The 22,610-nt window shown below is 37.8% G+C and overlaps 1 protein-coding gene across 1 annotated transcript in view; it reads right to left on the bottom strand.

Annotated features, from left to right (window-relative positions):
* Positions 1–2,309: 2,309 nt before the first annotated feature.
* Positions 2,310–22,610, bottom strand: part of LOC122896606 — a 31,360-nt gene continuing 11,059 nt past the window's right edge. Inside the window, exons 2-3 of the mRNA XM_044234722.1 lie at positions 8,790–8,907; positions 2,310–8,749 (exon numbers count right to left, since the gene is read on the bottom strand). Coding sequence (XP_044090657.1) covers positions 8,552–8,749; positions 8,790–8,907 — 316 coding nt within the window. The 3' untranslated portion in view covers positions 2,310–8,551. The remainder of the gene's footprint in view (positions 8,750–8,789; positions 8,908–22,610) is intronic.

Raw genomic sequence — 22,610 nt, 5'->3', positions numbered from 1 at the left:
TCTTGCTATTTATGGACCGAGAGGGTATTATGCCAGTGAAATAAACTGAGAAAAACAAATACCATATGAATTCAGTCATGTAGAATTAAAAAAAAAATGAATAAACAAAAAGTGGAACCAGAACTATAGAGAACAAACTGATGGTGGCCATAGGGTAGGAGGGTACAAGGATGGGCATAATAGGTTAAAGGAATTGGGAGATACAGGCTTCATTATGGAATAAGTAAATGAGAGGAATGGGGAATTAAATAGCATTGTTATAGCATTGTATGGTGATAGATGGTAGCCACACTTGTGGTGAGTGTATGCAGAGAAGTTGATCACTATGTTGTACACCTGAAACTAATGTAACATTGTGGGTCAACTATACTCATATTCTTCTTTTTTTAATCACCTTTATCAAGTCAAGGGAAGCAATATAGTTAAGAGTTTAAAGGTATGAGACCTGTCCACAGGTTTCCCCATTTACCATATAATTATCATGATGCTCCATCATTTGGCATTAATTCCTAAGCATGGTCAAGATCCTTCAATTTGTATTCCTGGCCCCCTTCATTTTTTTGTTAAGTTGCACCTATAACTAGCAATTTTTATGCCTAATCACTGTGAACAGAATGGCTGGCTCAATTTTAGACCCAACTTAAATTACAAAATTTTCAACTTAAAATGGTAGAAGGTTGCCAGTGTTTACTAGTCCCAGTAACATTACCTGAGGAAATAATCCCAGAAATACATACGGAAAACTTCTCATAACAAGGGTAAAAGAGTAAACCAACAGGAGGCACAAATTAATCTGTGGGTGTGGCTTTGGCCTAGAACAAAACATGACTAGTAACACACAGTGATCGCCCCATCTTTATCCTACAGAAAATACAAAAGCTGGAAAATACTATTATTTGCTTTGACACTTTCTAAATATTCCTGCTGCCCCTTTGAAACTGTCACATCTGACCTTTCCTCATTAAGCAGAAGACTTGGTGCTTCTCACTTCCTCTCCATCAGAGGACTGAAACTGAGATTTTTGAGCAGCAATGGTATCACAAACCCAGGAGTAAGCAGAGCAAAATCACAAGGAGACTGTTAAATCAGCCCATGAGGGAATCAAGGCTATCAATGGAGTCAGACCCTCATTAGATAGCCAAAAATTACCTCAGCAAGAACTCTTTCTAACCTCCCCACTTTTCTCCCACCAATATATCCCTGTCCCACACACCTAGCCTTGCAGGGAAATGAAAATAAACAGCAAGGGTTAACTAGGTCCATTCCCTTTCAGAAGCAACACATCATGATAAGAGTCAATTTTACCACCTGACACCCTATTCATTTATAACACGGTTATAATGAGTTCTCCAGGTATCAGTGTCATAAATACATGTACTGAAGTCACTTAGGCCATGACGACTTAAAAAGACTTTGTCTTCAGGGGCGCCTGGGTGGCTCAGTGGGTTAAGCCTCTGCCTTCGGCTCGGGTCATGGTCCCGGGGTCCTGGGATCGAGCCCCGCATTGGGCTCTCTGCTCTGCGGGGGGCCTGCTTCCTCCTCTCTCTCTGCCTGCCTCTCTGCCTACTTGTGATCTCTGTCAGGTAAATAAAGAAAAAAAATTATTAAAAAAAAAAAGACTTTGTCTTCAAAGACAGTATTTTGTCAGTTTGTCAAAAAGGAGTATAAACTCCTATAAACTCTTACCTATAAGCACTATGACCTATGAAGTCACCAATCTATATTTGTGTATTTAGCCATTCAGAATTCTAGGATTGCCAAAGATCCATTCACCCAGTCAGGATTCTTTAATATATAATGTGACTTCCTGCCTGAATACATCCTACTTCCCACATACTTACAAAAAAGTTTTGTTATGCCTTACTCCTCCTACACCACCCCCCTACTGCAATAGTTTTTTGCTTTTTCTTTTTTTTAAGATTTTATTTATTCGCTTGACAGAGAGCCACAGGGCGAGAGAAGGGACATAAGTAGGAGGAGTGGGAGAGGAAGAAGCAAGCTTCCCACCAAGAAGGGAGCCCAGTGCGGAGCTCAATCCCAGGACCCCGGGATCATGACCTGAGCCAAAGGCAGACACTTAATGACTGAGCTACCCAGGCACACTGCTTCTCACTTTTTTTTCTACTGGGTTTGTACTTCTCAGTATCCCTGGCCAAAATCACTGAAGGAATAAAGAAATAAGACCTCAAACCATTTATCCATGGTGGATGATTAAGGTAATTTAAAAAGAGAGAGAGAGAGGGAGAGAGAGAAATTACTAGTGTACCTAAGAATACTGAGGTAGAACTTGACACATCAAAATACAAAACTTTCAAAACAGTACATTTTATTTGACATTAGACAACATTCCCCAATTTCTCTCAGCTGTGACATGTAGATGGCTTTACATTGTTTTTGTGGTCACTCACGCTGAGCAAGGTTTTTCAATCTTCAAAACACTCAAAACTCAAAGATACTGCATTTCACATTAGTTCACAAGTCCAAGTGTATCTTCCCATTTATCAGAGTATTTGGCATAGATTCCCTTTTAGGTAGAAAGGTAGAGACGAGGCTATTTCTTTAAAGACGGCTTTGTTCACAATTTCATTTATGCCATAAAAATCAGATGACAGCATGTTCTTATTCTTATGAGTCTTAGGATGCCAGAAACTGTGAAAGGAAGGCTTTTAGTTACTTTCTCCTTTCCAGTTTCCAATAATGTAATTCCCGACCCCAACCTGAAAATAGGAGCATTACAGAATCCAGCTGGCACCACATATTAAAAGCCAAATGTTAGAATTTAGTTGATAAATATATAGTCCAAAATTGTTTCTCAAAAACTTATAGAAGTGAGTGGTAACAAACTACTGTGTCCTCATTTCAACAATGACCAGTTATTGGAATTGAATTAAACTTAAAAAAAGCAATCTCCTAGTTAGACTTGGAGGTAATGCTCTTAAAACCAATTCAAAACACAAGCAGGCTGCCCTTCAAAATGCTTTGACCTTCTCTTTCACTCTTCCTCCTAATCCCACCCTCTTGTGAGTGATTTAAAAATAGAAAAGGTCAAAGCCCAGTTGGGCACTAGAATGAGGGTTTTTTTTTTATCATTTACCTCCAGTTTTTGCCAATTACTTCCAATTTCTATTATTTTTAAAATTAAAACATGCTAAAATTAAGCTACTTTTATTCACTGACATAATTCCACTATACGAGATCCTTTCTTCTACATGTTTTGATGGTGAGATTTCTAAAGGTTAAGTTGCAAACCTGCTGGAAAAGAAAAATCATGTCTCTCCCATTATGTTATGTACCATCTGAAGACTGTTCTTCAAAGAGATCTATTTAGGCAGAGTATATCTATCAAAAAGCAGGTAAAATTGATAAGTGCATTTCAAAAGCTATTGTGGCCTGAGTATGAGTGTCTCCCCAAGGCTGGTACCAATGAGACTGGGGTTTGGGAATTAGTTGTTTTTCATCCCTCCTTCTGCCTAGCAGTGGTCACAGCCATTTCTCCTGAGAGATGGGCCAGGGAAAATAAAGTGTCTACTATAAGGGAACTTCCTCACACTTAATGAGCTAGCCCAATAGAAAACCCTGCTTATTGTAGTGGCCAGAATGGTAGAAGAAGTATAGAACAGGAATTAAAACCCACATTATTAAGGGTCTAGCCATGCCCCTAATCAGAAAACAGTCTAAAAGGAAGTTTTTTAAAAAGTCCTCTAAGAAAACATTCATTTTTTTCATGTCTCTGGGAGAACTGGAAACATTAAAAACCTTATATATAACAAGCACTCAAACACACTTATAGAATGAATAAATGAACTATGTAGAATGAACATACATACATGTATGTATGAACATACATGTAGAATGAACAGTAACTTCTTATATTCTCGTCTCCAAGGTAATAAAAAAATCAAGTTTCTTTCAGTCATGATCTTTTTCGTATTTTGTCTAGCAATTAACAGAATACCTTGAAAAAGACACTTCCATTTAAGGAAGAATTTCATTCCAATTTTTTGTTTCGTTCTGTTTTACTGCATCTCCAAGATAAACTAAATGCATTTTATTTTTTTTTAAACTAAATGCATTTTATACCAGATCTGCTCCAATTTAACATCACTTTCAGTGTTAGTATGAACGAATACAAAGTCCCCTCTTATTCCCACTCTACAAAACATGCCAAAGAGAAGGTGGCCATTTGTTCTCAGTGTCTTAATATCACAGCTGCTCAGTAATATTTTTCAAGTAAAGAACTGCAGTCTCATTAAATTTGCTCTTGTGTTTCCACCATAGACTAGTGAGATTAAATTACATTTTGGCCTAGGACTTTTTAATTTCTTAATTCTCAGCATTTGAGAACATACTTTATTCAGGGTAAATAATTTTTTGCACAAAATATGGAAAATGTAGGAAAAAATCTATTGCTTCCTGACTCTAAGCCAGGGCAGTGAGCAAATGTTTTTAAAACCAGTAATTTCATCTTAATTCTCATCTTATATCATTCATCTATAATAAAAACAGATATGAAAGTAATGAATTAAAAGACAAGCCCTAAGCACCCTTGTATCAGCCTTCTGGATTTAAACTAGTTCAATGAGCAAGTGACACTGGGACGTTCTAGAACTAGGAATAATTCTTCATTTAATATTAAAAGAACCATGTCTTATTTTTCAATTTTTTTCATATCTAAGGCATGTAAACATGCATTTTCTGGATGAGACCCACTCAACTAATTTATCTAGCATAATATGTTCCAAAAAACAGGCACTCAAATATTTGCTCAAAACTCAGTATTTTCTTATCTTCATCTATAATAGGTATTCTAATGCCCTTTAGACTTGGCCCATTTCACTTCTCTTAAGACCTACAATGATATATTATTCCACATGAAAGATGCTCTATTTATCAAATGAATCTAAAAGCAAAGCCATTTGATTTTACTCCTGAGCCATTTATTTTTCACTCCTTTAATGACTCAAGCCAGGCCAGGGTAGATTGAATTCATCTCTACATTCAGCATTCAGCATTTTAAAGACTGATAGAGAATTGTTAACACCTTGCTTCTTAAAAATATTTTCCATCTCTTCAGCCAGGCCAGGGAGCAAGTACACCTCTGATTCAGATTTTATCTTTCCACAGAGGTCAGCATTTAGCATACTTCCTGGCACAATTCTATTTTCCCCATGTTTTTATTAAATAAGCTTTGCAGTGCTTAAGTAACTTCTAGTCTGGATCTCCCACCTACTTCCTTATTTCCTCCAATGAACACCCCATGAGGATAAAATCATTTTCATATCCTAGGGCATGCACAGTTCAGAGCCTCACAGAAAGTAACCACTAATCATTCATTAAGCCAAGTTATTTCCTTTTATCTATATAGAACAGTAGGCTGTGTAAATTTAAACAGATAATGAACTATTATATCCCCACTTGTTATCTCTGGGGATAAAACAAAATAATCAATGTTCACGCAGCAGATATTGTTTTTATATGTATGGCAATGCAAAACTTATAAACTGATTTATATATTATCTGCTGCTACCCAGGACACAATAAAGATGATTTATCTTCACATCTCCAATGACAAGCAAGGTCAGTGGCACATAATAGACAATTATTACCCCATTTTTCATTTATCAGATATTTAATCCTTTGTATATTATATTCAGTGTTCAATAGTTAACAATTTTTCCTCAAAAATTTTTCAACTTTCTTCATAGTATAATGATGGCTGTGATATAATTTTATAATCCTAGTACTCAGCACCAAACTAGAAAATAAGTAGTTAGACTTATATGGTGCTTTAGAGTTCCTAAAATACTACACATGTATTGCCGTATCCTCAGCTGCAAGCACAATGAAATGGTAAGTCTGTGTATCTCTTTACTGCCTATATTTTTATCTAGTAAGCATCTGATGATATTCATTCACTCAACAAGTATTTAAACCCTCAATTTGTATAGCTATTTATACAACCTTCATCACAGTCAAGCACACAATGAGAATTTTATAGAGAAAATGCCTATCGCATAGACAGTTTTATTTACACAGAAACAGCTAATGTCTTGGATTTATATAGCACTATAAAAAGTGCAAAGGCAATCTCAATCATTACATTTTCCTTTCACCTGGGAAAATATACTGGTGATTATTTAATTTGACATGACCAGTGAAGTCTTGATTAAAACAAGCAATATCTAATTCCTTACATCTAAATAGTCTAGGACATAAACCTCTTATTACATGAGAGCATTATCTTAGATTTCACAGTACCCAAACAGTACTGGCCCATAAAAGGCAATTAATATTCATCTACTCATAAACATGTAACCCACTGGTATATAATGCTTTAGTTTATAAGGCACTTTAATATGCACCTCACAATCTGAAACTTTTAATTCCATAATGAGAACACTTCTTTTCCCTTTGAAAATGGTATGGTAAAGTGCTCACAACAGCTTAATACCCTGTGTTTGCAGTATATTTTATGGTTTCAAAGCAGTTTCCATGCATTTGCTTCTCTGCTACCCAGAATACCGTATTTTTGCTTAAAATTACCAGAGTAGCAGAAACACAATAGCCACAAATATAGGAGTTATTCATTTATCAAACAATTCCTAATATCTGCATGGTATTACATACTTCTAACAAAGTACTTTATTCAGGCTTCTTTTAATCTTTGTATCTATAGTGCCTAGTAGATAGAATGTAGATACTATGTAATCAATATTCATCCATCAACTCTGAAACTCTTTAATCTTTAAATGTTTTATAGTTTATAAATCACATTCATGTATTTTTCTTCAAGTCACCCGGATGTAATCATGAATAAATATTGCATCCTGAGTGCACAGGGACCGACACACAGAAATGATATTATTATTCAGCACATAGTCCCCGGTACTTACATCAGGGGTTATAAAAACTATGACCCCCCAGACCAAATATACTTGGTTCACAAGCTAAGAATAGTTTTTCCTTTTTAAAGAGTTGTAAAAGAAAAACATGTGTCAGAGACCATATAGCCCACAAAACTTTAAGTATTTACCATCTGACCCTTTATGTGTAGTGTGATAACTCCTGATTTACATAATGCTTAACAACTGACAGAGCACTTTAAATGTTAGCTGTGCATGACTGCCAATATACTATTAATGAGAATGCCTTCTTTTTTCTGTGTTTACAGTGCTTTCACATATATTCTCAGTTATTTAAATTACGGTAAAGGGGAGGGAAATCAGGGTAGGATTAAACCTGCTAAATATTTCCAAGTTCTCTCACCTTTAAGCCTAGAGGTGGGTATTAAATCCAGGAGAAGTGTTGGCACAATCTACCAAAATATTAGGCCACTACTATAAGCAGGGGGTTCAAAGTGTCTCCTTGGGGCTTCACTCCATACCAGACCCAATCATTCATTTTGTAACCATTACTAGGAATCCCAAACCCCAAGAATCCTGCTCACCCAAGCTCAAAGAAGAAAGGTGTTGCAGGTTGGTGCTTCTCAACAGTATAGCACATCTGGGTGTTTCTTGTCTAATTCTTCTCATTGGCCTGGAACATCTCTTCACATTTCCTCTAGATAGTCTGGGACTTTTTCCCCCAAAAGCCTGATGCTTGCCTTTGCTCATCAGGCTAGAGCTTCTAAGGAAAAGGGAGGACTGAAATACAATGTTACCTATAATGCATCTTTCAACAAGTGGAGGTGAAGAGAAACGGAAATTTAAAAAATAAACACTTAATAGCTCAAAACTGTGATAAAAACTGGCTTCAAACTGGCCCAAGCATAATATTGCCAATCTAAAGGTAATCTTAAGGTAACAGCAACATCAAAAAGGGCTCCTCAAAAGAAGTGAACTTAAATAAGAACTAAAAAGGGAGAACTAAAAATGTCCAAGGGTAGAGAGGATAACAAAAGAAAAAAAGATGGGGTTTAGTGTTCTCATCTCAGGATTTCCTTTGGTCTTGGGGCTTCTATCCTTCCCAAATTCTGTGTCATAGGCTTCTAGCTTCCAACCTAATTTAGTCTTGAGACATCGTTCTCTCTTTGGCCTTCGGTCCATCTAGATAAGCAGGAATGCAAGGTCTTTATGTGTGTCTAGAGCTTTCCATCCTTGGATCTTAGGTTTTTATCTGAATTCTTAGACCTTGTGTCTTAGGTCTCAGGTCTTCCATGGGTCTCCACACTTAGGCCTACAGTCTCCCACTCTGGGTCTTTGGACTTCTGTCTAACTCAAGAACTGAACTTTCCTTCCAACTCAATCAGGTGTTCTATCCAACAAAAGCCACCTTTTTACATCACAGCTGTCAGGGCTTTGATGGCCTCAAGCCTGAGGATTCCATCTATCTTGAAACACAGGTTTTTCCATGTCTGTCTTCAGGTTTCAAGTCTCAAACCATTTGTTTTTTACTTTGGGCCTTCAATCCATTATGGGCCTTCCACCTTCTGTCCATCATAGGTCTTGGATCATCCATCTCACAGGGTGTCCTGGCGTAATGACAGCTCTGCAATGTTTATTTTGATAGCTGCACTCTGTACCTATTGGGAAGGGGTTAGGAAACCCCTCTGTCACAAACACACACACATGACCACACAGATGCACAAAATATGCAAGGAAAGAGGATGGCATAAAGTCAAAGAGGAGGGAACACAGACATACAAAGGGGCTGATACACTCAAAGGTAAGCAGAAGGGGGAAATCAGAAAAGAAACAAGAGAACAGAGATGAATGCTGAAATGGAAAATCACAAAGAACAAAGATGAATGCTGAAATAGAAAATCACAAAGAACAAAGAGACATTTAGACAGCAGGAAAGAAAGAGAAAATGGCCCAACAGAGACAGAAAAAATATACAGAAAAGAGAAATGTGAGATAATAGTAGAAAAAGCAGGAGGAAAGCCAGAATGAGAAAAAGGTGAAATGTCAAACCATCAACAAAGGGAAGGTAAGACCAACAATCAGAGTTCACAACAGTAAAAGAAGAGAGGTATAGGCAGGACAAGTTATGAACAAAAAGCACACAAGCATGCAACACAGACCAAAACGGAAGAATATAGAAAGAAGAGCCAGATCTAGGAGAGCAAAGAGAATCAGTAACAAATTGAAAAAACAAAACGAAACAAAACCAGAGAGAGACATCTAAGACAAGACACAGACCACTCTTAGGAACAAAAACCAGAATGAGACAAAGATACACAGAGAAGAAACTAGCAAGAGAATCATGGGATGGCTAAGACACATTTTAAAGACAACCAAAGAGATTCAAGAAAGAAATAGACAAGCAAAGAAATACACACTTAGAGGAGTGAAAAACATAAGCAAAGGCAGACATTCAGAGGAAAAGGGTAAGAAGTAAAGACAAGATACAGTAAGAGGCACAAACGGCATATGTGAAGCATCATGAAAAGGAAACAAGAAAAGAAAACCAAAAAGTACATTAATAATTAAAGTAAACTATTATTAGTACTAATACTACTTATATTACTAACAGTAATAATTATTATAAGAACCACCACCAACTTAAATGTTTTTTATTTATAAACTTACACCTTATAAATTTCTTACATAGAACCAAAACATGCCAACTCTGCCTACCATTAGATGGTATTTGTGGTCACCTGTATTGTGTCATATCAACTTATAAAATTTCTTAGTTTACTTTTAACTTATCATGGACCAAACTGCACTAAACACTTTACATACATGATTTCATTTACTGTCACCTACAAGTCTAACCAAAAACTCTAAATTGACAAAGACCATACACCTAATGAGTGGCAGAAGATTTAAACACAGAATGTGAACCTTTCAATATTCTGCTTCAACTGTTTACAATGATTTCCAAAAGAGCCAAACAAGATGCCACAGATGTGTGAATATTATAATAAAGGGCCCTTAGAGAGCACCTAGTCAATCCCCTCACTTTATATCTTTACTTTTCCCCATCCCTTAAAAAACTTCATTTTCACATGCTTCACAACTATAATGGTAACTTCATGGACTGGGCTTCCTTTAACACTAAATCTGCAGATATTCTTTCACAAGAGGTGAAAAAGATCCACCCTTTCAACAAAAAAAAAAAAACCCTCTTTATGTTTTAGGCTTCTACAGTTTAGGCCTCTAAGAGTGGCAAAACATTTACACAGTGAAGATAAAGAGACAAAGTGAAACTCAATTACTTGGACACAACTGATAGGCAAACTGTAATATCTTCAAATTGCTTCAGTGAACCCAGTTGTTAATACAGGTTACTGGTTATCCTCAGATCTCACATTGCACGCCCCTCCATGTTAGACTATCATGCTTCATCCCATACAAACCTACAACAAATAAGCTCATAGCTAAAAATCCTCACAGGATTACAACACCAAAAACTTACTTCATTCTGCTGTTCTAAAATGCTAGTGTGCCAGGCATGTTGATCTTCCTTTGGTATGTTTCACTTTCTTGCACTTTGCACTGTTTTGGGAAGACAGTGATTTGGCAGAAAAGAAGGAACAATCAGGACCTATAAAAAATGAGAGGGGAAACCATGTAAATGCCATATAGAAGTATTAACTGAGTAGTGTTCAAGAGTTATGGGGAGATACAAATTACGAGCTATGGAAACTATCTCTATGAAGCTTAAAAATAAATACATAAAGCTGAAGCCTTTAAGTCCCTAGGGATAAAACTAACACAAGGTTTTTGTTCAAAAGAATAGGAAACTATGGCAAACACAGAAACACCATCAATCACAGTCTTAGTCTTCTGGTTGAATAATCTGTACAAAATCCGTATAATCAGGGTTTTTGTTCAAAAGAATAGGAAACTATGGCAAACATAGAAACACCATCAATCACAGTCTTAGTCTTCTGGTTGAATAATCTGTACAAAATCCGTATAATCAGGGTTTACTACTTACTGAATGGTTACCTCCACTTCCTAATCTGCATCCCCCTAATTAGCTTCTCTTACTGCCAACTTAGAGTACACAAGGTCCTAGTTCTTTAGAGCTTACCTGACAACAGAAACTTTGTGCCATTTCTGGTCAGGTTCCATTAATCAACAAGCATACAACTCCTATTTATCTTCTCAAACAGCTTGTTTTGTGTTTTAGCCCAAAGACATCCTAAGCCATCTTGACATATATATGTAAATGATTGTCAAAATTCCCCAGCAAGGCTTCAAGAAATACTCTGGGGACCAGAGGGTCCAAAATGATGATCTCCCCATGAACAATGTCACAGATGGGCAGTTGCCCATGTTCTCCTAAAAGAAAGAACAATTAAGCTGTAAGTCTCTACCACACAACAGTCCCACCCTAAACATCCTAACTCATGCAGCCTCCTACTCTCTTCACATCATTTCACCCATTTCACACCCAGTTACTTCCCAGGTTAGTTAGGGAGCTATTTTTATCAAACCAGACACAGTCAGTAATGATGGAAACAATCTCAATGGAAAGCTATGTGCAGTATAAAGCAAGGTCAAAATTAATAGCTACTAATTATGCTTTTAGAGACACAACTTACGCACCTCTGAAGGGTGGTGGTGGTTTTGAGAGTTCATCTTCCTCCCTGGGACCAGGGAAGAATCTTGATAAAACCTCCTGGCCTAGGGTTGTTGCCCAGTGGTAGTGAGCTTTTCCCCTGGAGGATCCTCATGCCCCATCTCCACCTAGGGATCGTCAAAGGGAACAGGTCACTAACACTGTAGAGCAACAAGCCTATTCTTCTGAAGAAGATCTGGAGAAGAGATCAAAGAAAAGTGTTACTGAAATGCAGAACACTGGGAAAGTCTGTCCCAATTAGCAACTAGTAGTTAAATTAAACCATGTCTCCTCTTTTCTTCATATGGATTGATGGGTGAAGATTGAGAGGTAAAGATTTAGTGCTCTATATCCCAGCTGTAAGCCTAGTAACATGCAAATTCTTCTATTCATTCCAGCTCCATTCCTTGCACCTCCCCTCACCTCCAAGAGCAATTCAGAGCTGAATAATTACCAAAATTCCCATACTGTGCTTTATTTTCCAGTCACCACTGATGAGCATTTCTCCAGAGTGTATAATTAATATCCTATTCTCATCATAAAATATAGTGGGGTTCAAGAAATCAAGGAGTTGAAAACAGTAGAAATAATGTTTTCTCAATCAACTGAGCCATCAAGTCACTAACAAAGGCCTCCATGTGATCTGACCCTATAGGTTAAGAATTCTTCTTCACATTGCCTCAGGCTTCTTTAATAAAGCACTATTTTAAGAACTGAGTGATCTACCTCAATCAGAGTACCTCTCATTCTAGTTTTATAGTATTTCCCTCTTTTAAAACTTGTATGTCAAGCAGTAAGTTGCTAGAGTGCTGCCAAGGTAAACAAAACTGTATTTTACTCAATCCACATGGTACATTTCTTGAACAGCTTATATAAATGGGTCCCAGGATATTCAGAGAAATCAATTATGGTTACAGGCATATAAAACACAAGTTATTACAACAACTAAGCAAATCTATGCAAAGGATAAACAAGATACAGAAAGCTAGGAAACCAATAAATAGCTTTCACAGAAACTTGGGTCTCTGTTTTTCTACCTTTCAATAATTCTATGATTCCTCAAATTTAAAAACCCTCAAGTATTTTTTTAAGATTTTATTTATTTATTTGACAGACAGAGAAGCAAGCAGAGAGAGAGGAGGAAGCAGGCTCTCTGCTGAGCAGAGAGCCCGATGTGGGTCTCAATCCCAGGATCCTGAGATCATTACCTGAGCTGAAAGCAGAGGCTTAACCATCTGAGTCACCCAGGAACCCCAAGTTGTTTGTTTGTTTGGTTTTTTTTTTTTTTTGAGAGAGAGAAAGAGCACAAATGGGGGGGGGGCATGGGAAAGAGCACAGGGAGAGGAGAGACAATCTTAAGCAAACTCTATGCCCAGTATGGAGCCCAACACAGGGTTTGATCATTCTCACCACCCTGAGATCATGACCTGAGCCAAAACCAAGAGTTGGAGGCTTAACCGACTGAGCCACCCAGGTGCCCCAGCCCTCAACTTTTTAAAATAAGGAAATGACAGTAACAATAGAATTGGGCCTGCAAAAACAGGGCTATGACACATATTTAGTCGGTACTTATGCATCAATGAATCCTCAACACCTAACTACCAGTCTGCCAAAGGATGGTAGAAATAATTTCAAGGGCTGCTAATCAGAAGGTGTAGGTTTGTTCGATCTTTCCCACGAAGTTGCTTTGAGATGTGAATGGAAGTAATTTATTGTTTTGCATCTCTCATTTTTTGTTTATGAAATGGGGATCAAGTATGCTTGCCCTTACAAACCTCACTGGAGCCTAACTCTGAGGGATAAATGAAATAATAAGCCAAACTCATCTGTAATGTTAAAATATATATGTAAGTGCAAAAAAACATAAAATCACTGTATGAATTGATAAAAACTGGCTCATGTTCTGTTTTAAAAAAAGTAGAGTTGCAGGAAGTTAAAGTCCATAAAGCCAAAGACAGAATTCCCACAATGATGAGCTCTCCAAATTATCTTTTTCTCTCGGGTGGCATGATAGCCATCATTTTAAAGATTATTTGGAGCTTATCCAGAGTCTCAAAAAGAAAAATCTGCTGTATGTGAAGCTGCTTGCAGCTACTTGTAGTCCTCATGTTTCACATGCTCTGAATGTCCTTGAGAAGAAAGATGGGTCTCAGGAGGGTACCGGACTGCTGAGAAATCCTCAGCAACAACAAAAAACTAGGAAACATTAGATCTGAGGACTGGGATAAGAAACATGAGCCCAGAGCATCTTGGTAGTTCCAGAAAGTAAGAAAGTGCTCAAACGAAAAGCAGAAACCCACAAGGATGGGGCTATGTTCAATGAGCCAACTGAAAGAACTTCCAAAGTCCAAAACTAGAACAATCTGAATGAAAATAAGTAGTAATAGCTTATTATCCAGAATATAAATATTCCTCAGTCCATATTGATATAAATTAATTATCAAATAAATACATAAATTAGGGAATAACAGACACATTTCCTATGCAGAAGAATTCCAAATAACTTATATAGACACTCAACCATCAGAGAAGTGAAGCATAACTCCCCATTCTTTAAGCACATAGTGGCTTTCCTTTCAAATACAGTATGGGAAGGGAAAAAAATAATTTTAATATAACAATAATTTTAAATGTTAAGTAGAGAAACTTGACAAACAATACCTTAGTCAACTGGTAACAGTCAACATCAGTATCAATAGTGACATGTCACGTTAATAGTATGTACTCGAGAAAGAAGACTGCTATGGTCTTCTTCCCAAAAACTTGAGCCCAGTCTAGCCACAAGAAGAACATCAGACAAATCCCAACAGAAGGACATTCTACAGAATACTTGACATTAGTCCTTAAAATTTTCAAATCCATTAAAAACAAGGAAAGCCTGAGAAACTGCCAATAACTAAGAGCCTAAGGAACACACAGTTACTAGATGCAAGGCAGTATCTTGGATGGGATCCTGGAACATAAAAAGAGCGTAAAAGAAAAACTGAGGAAATGTAAATAAAGTATAGACTTTAGTTAATAATATATCAATATTGGTTCAGTAATTGTGACAAATGTATAATAGTACTATAAAATGTTAATAATAGGGGCACCTGGGTGGCTCAGCAGGTTAAAGCCTCTGCCTTCGGCTCAGGTCATGATCCCGGGGTTCTGGGATTGAGCCCCACATCAGACTCTTTGCTCAGTGGGGAGCCTGCTTCCCCCTCTCTCTGCCTGCTTCCCTGCCTACTTGTGATCTCTGTCTGTCAAATAAATAAAATCTTTTTTAAAAAATGTTAATAATAAAGTAAAATGTGTATGGGGTATATAGGAACTCTCTCTGTACTATCTTCCAAAACCATTCTGAATACTCTAAAATAAGAAAGGTTTTTTCTTTTTAAATCTGCAACTAGATGTTGAAGGTTTATAGATTGTAGTTTTTTTAAAAAGCATGCAAAATGGAACCTAAAAACTGGTAATTCTGTTTTCCATATTTTGCTACAGTTATGTACCCTCATTGTTGGCAAAGTGTTTGTTTATAGAGATTTAATTATAGTCAGTTTTTAAGTTGAAACATATGAAGCCCAAATATCAAGATCCATAATATCAAAAAGTTATTAAAATTAGCAACTTAAACTCTTGTTCTTATTCATCAATGGACCATAGAGAAGGACCTATTCAATCCACTATATAAAATGAAGGCAGCAGTTATAGCAGTTTCAGTCAAGGGAGGCATGTAACGCTGGAAAACTAATGATCATAAGAGAAACTGCATACCAATTACATTATACAATGGCAAGCATACTAACAATCATAATATAAATATGCCAAAGGTTTTCAAAAGTATGGACTAAAATAATCTAGACATTTTATAATGATATCCAGTAACATAAAAATACAGCATACCAAAAGTTTTCAGAGCTATGGATAAGGTAACCTAGACATTTCATAATGAAACCCAGTAATGTACACTGATCTTCCAGCCATATCCCTATTTTGAAACTGCTATAAACATTCAATTACATATTTTATGCAGTAAGAAGGTATTGTGTCTGCTGCATACCTTCTAGTATTTCCAGGGAAACTAGAAGAATAGCATTCTAGTTGGTCAAACAAAATAATTCTTTAAGTGTACCCATCATCTAAGAAATCTAACACAAGTAAAATTTAAATTTTGCTTCCATCTCTAGCTCTAACATGAAGAAATCAAAAGCTCATTTCCAACATAGTCATCAAAATAGTAAAGTGTTCTTGGGGCGCCTGGGTGGCTCAGTGGGTTAAGCCGCTGCCTTCGGCTCAGGTCATGATCTCGGGGTCCTGGGATCGAGTCCCGCATCAGGCTCTCTGCTCAGCAGGGAGCCTGCTTCCCTCTCTCTCTCTGCCTGCCTCTCTGTCTACTTGTGATTTCTGTCAAATAAATAAATAAAATCTTTAAAAAAAAAAATTTAAATTTTGCTTCCATCTCTAGCTCTAACATGAAGAAATCAAAAGCTCATTTCCAACATAGTCATCAAAATAGTAAAGTGTTCTTGGGGCGCCTGGGTGGCTCAGTGGGTTAAGCCGCTGCCTTCGGCTCAGGTCAGGATCTCAGGATCCTGGGATCGAGTCCCACATCGGGCTCTCTGCTCAGAAGGGAGCCTGCTTCCTCCTCTCTCTCTCTCTGCCTGCTTCTCTGCCTACTTGTGATCTCTGTCTTTCAAATAAATAAATAAAATCTTTTTTTAAAAAAAGTGATTCACTCTAAGAAATTATGTGCTTCATTAAAACGCATTTGCAAAGGGGCGCCTGGGTGGCTCAGTGGGTTAAGCCGCTGCCTTCGGCTCAGGTCATAATCTCAGAGTCCTGGGATCGAGCCCCGCATCGGGCTCTCTGCTCAGCAGGGAGCCTGCTTCCCTCTCTCTCTCTCTCTGCCTGCCTCTCTGCCTACTTGTGATTTCTCTCTGTCAAATAAATAAATAAAATCTTTAAAAAAAAAAAAAACGCATTTGCAAAAAAACAAGAAATACTGGTGTAGTGTCTGTAAACCCTCAGCTTACATAACCCCTAAGTAAACAGACCAAGGTGCTCCCTAGTCACACTTTACATTTTCCCCTTGCCACTTTTCTCAGTAAGTTTGTTTGCTCCTCTCTTCTTCCTCTGTGCCACACAGAACTTTCCAACATTTTTTATGGTAAACATCAAACTGCCCAACACCACAATGATTTGTTCATTTTGGCATCCTCATCAAGAATCATGTCTTTGGTTTTGTAACTTATTCCAGTGTGTGACCCAATAAAGTTTGTTAACACAATGATTGTCTCAATTTTGAAGATGCCCACATTTCCAGAGCATCCCATTTTATAAATTGAAGAGACTTTATTTCAAGCAATGAATTAAAATAAAACTCCAAGATTCACCTTTGGATGCCATCTAGTGCAGGCTTCAATCCACTTAAAGTTGATCCATCCTTCCTCTTGAGTGGGGCACAGAACCAGCTCAGAATTCATCCCTTTAAAACAAATTCCAATAAAGTTATACTTGTATACTCATACAGAATAATTTGTTAAGTAACAATAAAAGATGTCACAAGCAGAGACCAGTGTTTCTCAAATTGGGGTGATTAAGAACCCTGGGGGTTTGTGGATATATCTTCATGGATCTCTAAATCCTACATAAATTATATAAAACATTGTATATCCTTTAATAAAGATCTTAAACCTGGAAAACATGTTTACATTTCAAATCACTTTCTTTAAGTCAACATTCCTCAAACCATGTTCTTTACGATCTCAAAAATTTTTGTTCCTTTAAAAGGCATTTTATCCTGACAACTTACTTAAGTTTGAGAAACAATGACCAATTGTTATATAATGATTAATATGATTAATTATATAATTATTATTATTATTAAATAATAATAAATTATTAAATGTATTATTATTAATACATTTCCAAGAAGGCTCAGGACCACTTGTATACTAACCCCAATCAGTCAGACTGGGGGATGTCTTTGGCATTGGTGGGAAACAAGCCATGAGGAAATATGGTTATGAATTAAAATGGGCAGTAAGGGATGCCCATGCAATACGGTTCTTCTTGCTCCTGCCAGGATGCAATACGGTTCTTCTTGCTCCTGCCAGGATGCATAGACATGCACCAAGAATGTCTCAAATTTGATGTTAATAATTTTTTTCAGCTGGACCTCTGTGTTTTACATCAGGGAGACTAAGCTTTTTAGCTTACCAAGGTTGTCTGTTAAAAAACTGAAGGGGAAAGGGTATAATTAACTTCATAAAGTGGGCAATGTCATAGTTTTCTTATAAAACTTACACTTCTCCATTCCCTTCTTGCCAAACAGGTTCCACAAATATTTCAAACTAAAAAGGAATCACTACTCATGTTTTGTGGCAGAGATAGAATTAAAAGGCACAAAAAGCCAACATATCACATTTGTACCCCCAATCTGAACCTTGAAAAGCTCAAGCTTATAATGAAATTTAACAATGAACAATTTCCCAGCCTTGGCATATAGCCAAACACAACACCTAGGCCTTATCTCTGTAATCACTTTTCATACTTCCAAAAGGGGTAAAAACCAAATTACATTAAAATAAACCAAGTGGACTACCCATATGGCTGTACTATTAATCATATCCTGGACCAAAGAGAAAAAGTAAACCCACTTCCTTCTTTGTTTATCCAACTAACTTCAGACCCTAGTGGGCACCCTTTTTAAAACTCTGTAACTTATAATTCACACAAGGCAGCACTTGATCATCATTTCCTAAAGGTATTTCAAGTGCTCTTTTATTAGTTCCTCGGCAATATATCACAGGAATGAGGTTATACAGGACCATATCATTTCTAACCGTCATTTCAGTGTTAACTAGCATATGGCTGGGTATATAATATTTCTGTTGGTTAACTCATACGGTGAGATAGATATCTATCGGTAGATAGATAGATATAATCTCAGATCAGGTAGGAACAGGGAAGGAGACTTAAAGACCCTCCTTTCTACAGGTAGCATTTAAGAGAAGGAAAATAGAATAGGGAAAAGATTTCTTAATAGCTACAAAGTAGTACTTACAGTATTCTAAAGAGCCAGAGACTCTTCTTACAGTTGTCCAAGGAGCTAGTAGTGCATACTGCACCCTGAGCTGGGCGGATCTTTTGACATCCTTGTCAGAGGAATAGTATCCTTTTTCAGTGATTACAAAGAACTGCCGTTGTGATAACTAGTTATTTGCTTCAGCAGTTCCACATTAAAGACTTCTCTGCCACACCCTGCACACTAGAAGCTAGGATATTATTCATTTTACCAGGAAGCTATCTCACTGTTGAAATTTATGTCCAGAAGAATGATTAGAACTTAGCTTATTTCTCCTTTAATACAAAACAAGGCAATTGATACTATCATTCCTAAGTCCTCACTTCAGTGTAGTGCTTCAGGATACTTTAAATTAGCAGAATTCAACAGGGTGCATTTTATATATGTAATAGGTTAATCAAGTAAGGTGAACTATGGTTTTCAAAAATGCCTCAGCATATGTTCTCTCAGTTCATTCTTTGAAAGCAATCTTCTTGAAATAAGTAGGGAGGTGGTTGATGATCCAGATGAAGAAATTTAAGGACTAGAAAGTTTAGGTAGTTTCTCTAAAAGTCAATGGTGGTGAAGCCCAAATAAAGAATGGTTTTTAAACGGTGGCAGAGCCCAAAGATATGTGTCTTAAGAGTTCCACTCTAGAACTCTTAGGAATACTTAAAATAGCAAGATTCATAGTGGTCTATCCACAGACCCACCACCCATAGTAAAATGAGAGACACTGGTCATCAAGTACATGGTATAAATGGGTTTTTGGACTTCAAAAATTAAATGACCAGGTTTACAATTCCATCTTGCAAACAGCATTTTTTTAATTGTATCCTGGCAACCAGCACTGTACAATAGCAATATACAAGAGGGAAAGAGAGATTCTTGGCCAGGCAATCTGCTCTGGAAGGAAGAATGCACAGATGGTGCTAATCTTTCTTCCTGGGGAGACAATTTTCAACTGATACTTATACTGAAAATCAGTAATAAGGGGTGGCAATCCAGCTTTCTAGGCCTGACTTGCCTTGAGCATTTTGCTTAGTAAAGCAGTAACAGAGGTGGGCAGGGACGGTTCCTGTCCCAGAATGTGACAACTGGGATTGCATCATTAACAAGTGCAGAAAAAAGAGTGAAGGTCCATCCACCTAATTCAGGTCTGCTTTTGGTAGTCAATACTGCACATAACATCAAAGTGATAGGAAAATCTTGGGCTGATGAGCTAAAAAAAAATGGGACAATCAGTACTGCGTTAACACAGAAGGGACTTTGCTTAGTCAGCAATGCAATGCAAAGAAGTGGAGGGGTCCGTGTCTGATGGGTGGGACCAAGGAAAGTGCAACTGAGGCATTACAATAATATAAAGTGGGTAAAACAATGACATCAGGGATTACTAATGTATTAAGTCCAAGAGAAAGGGCCTTGCTCAGTCAACATTCCCCAGCAATAAAGCAAAAGGGGCAAGGGATGGGGGCAGAGTGGAGGAACAATCTTATTCAATGGCTGAATACATGAACACCTGAAACTGTGACAAAGGTCCATAGGAAGGGTGAGCACAGGATGGGAAGAGGGATGATAAGGGGAAGACCATGAGTACTTGGAATTTTATACATAGGAGCAATACAAAAGGAGGGGAGTATGGACTGCTATTTGATAGACAAGTTCACAGCATACTGCAATGTTTATACTTAATTATGTCATGCAAATTGGGGCTGGGAGTGTTTGTCTAACAAGGCCAAGGAGGAAAAATTCATTGCTAATTGCCATTGTGCCCATTAACAGTCCCAGGAGTTTTGTGTGTTCAGCAATCCCTATAGTAATGCAAAGGGGTTTTAAGGGAATGTTATCCTAAACCTAACAGAAGGGAACTTAGATAATTGCCCATTGACAGTCCAAGAAAGAGACCTCAGTCAGTACCCCTAATGAATACAAAGGGAGTACAATAGGTCCCATAATTGATAGTGGTGCATATTAATGGTCCAAGAGCGGAGTCATCCTTTCACACTGCACAGATCAACAAATACAAGTATGTATATTAATAAATTCTCGAGAAGAGCTCATTTATGGTTAACATGCCCCTGAAGCAAAGGAGGTTTGAGGGGATGAAAAGATGGACAATTGCAATTATACACATTAAAGTCCAAAAGAAAGGGCATTAGAGGTAAACTGCATCTCCTTACTCCAAAGCAAAGAGGGTACAGGGGTTCTAGTATAAGACATGCTTAGCAAACTGCACTTATACACATGAACTTTCCAAGTGAAAGAGTTTAAATAGTGGACACTACCTGCTAAACATGCTAAGAAAGTAGGTAGAGTCCTTATAGAGTACATAAAACAGGGGAAAATTTCAACTGTACATATTCACAGTCCAAAAGAGGACCTTAGTTCATCAGCACACTCTGCTGTATTGCAAAGGGAAGGTGAGAGTGTAGGGCCTTAGTCTAATGAAGACAACAGACAATTTCAATTGAGGAGTGAATGTTAGCAGTTTACTAGAAAGAAATTTGGGAGAAAACAGTATCTCCTGCAGCACTGCAAAGGAGGTACAATAGTTCTGGAAGTAACAGAGTTGTGGAAAACTACAATTCTGCATATTAACTATTCAGATGTAAATGTCTTAGCAGTGGGCACCACCTACTGGAAGGCTTAGAAGTAGGGGGTGAGGGGGTCTCCTCATCTAGTGCATAAGAACCTGGACAAACGTAATTATGCACATTAATAGGACAAGTTGGGGTCAGCAACCCTGGTATACTCAATGACATACAACAGGGTAGGATGAACTAAGCTGCAGTCCTGTACACTAATGCCCAAGGGATGGCACGGTTAATTAAAACTATGTACTTTGTACAAATGTAAGGATTAAGTAATGGGAACTCCCTGCTAAAAGGTAAAGAGAGTGGGGAGAGAGGTGCCCTTATTTAGTGTACAAAAACATGTACAAATGAAATTATGCATAATCACAAGCCATGAAAAAAGGCCTTAGGGATCAGTACCCCCGCTGTACTACAAAAGGGGTCTGAGAGGGTAGTACCTTATTCAAATGGGATGAAGCATGTGTAGTTATGCACATTAATATCCATGGTGCGTAGTTGTGGTCAATGATAACTGTGCTCCTTGACTGCTCAAATATAACAGCCTTAGAGGGGGCACTCCCTGCATAACAGATAACAGACAGAAGGAGTGGGGAGAGGTGTTCTTCTCTAGTACACAGGAACCCAGACAAATACAATCATGCATCTTAACAGGCCAAGAAATGGGACCTTATGGGTCAGAATTCCCTGCAGTACTTCAAAGGCAGTGTAAAGGGGAAGAATCCTAATTTAATTGTCATTACACTCATTAACAGTTTGAGGAAGAGGCCTTAAATTGACAGTATCCCATGCAGTACCTCAAAGGTTCTTAGAAGAGTCAGGGACAAGTTAACTCAAAGGAGAGTGGACAGGGGGCGCCTGGGTGGCTCAGTGGGTTGGGCCGCTGCCTTCGGCTCGGGTCATGATCTCAGGGTCCTGGGATCGAGTCCCGCATCGGGCTCTCTGCTCAGCGGGGGGCCTGCTTCCCTTCCTCTCTGTCTGCCTGCTTCTCTGCCTACTTGTGATCTCTGTCTGTCAAATAAATAAATAAAATCTTTAAAAAAAAAAAAAGGAGAGTGGACAACTGAAACTACACACAGCCACAGTTCCAAGAGAAAGGCTTGAATGTGGTCAGTCACCTCCACTTTGGTAAATGCAAAGTCCTGAACTTAAAGGTACAGTTGTGGACAACTGAGTGGGTACAAAACAATGAAGGTTGTGCAGATTAACTGCGTTAGTGTGTAAAATCTTGAGTAGTAGGCACCTCCCACTGGAATATAAACAGTATGGGGAGGATCCTAACCTGGTGCACAGGTATAAGAGCAAATGTTAAGTATGCACACACAGTCTAAGAGAGTGGATCTTGGCTAGTCAGAAGCCCCTGCAATAATGTAAATGGGGCAAGGAAATGAGATCTTATTCTAACATAAGGGAGCAAGGACTGCTGTAATTATGCACATTTAAACTGCACAGGAGAA

This window comes from Neovison vison, chromosome X (assembly GCF_020171115.1).
Source record: "Neovison vison isolate M4711 chromosome X, ASM_NN_V1, whole genome shotgun sequence".
In the NCBI taxonomy this organism is placed as follows: domain Eukaryota; kingdom Metazoa; phylum Chordata; class Mammalia; order Carnivora; family Mustelidae; genus Neogale; species Neogale vison.
The sequence above is the reverse complement of the archived record's forward strand: the minus strand, read 5'-3'. Positions and strand labels throughout refer to the sequence as shown.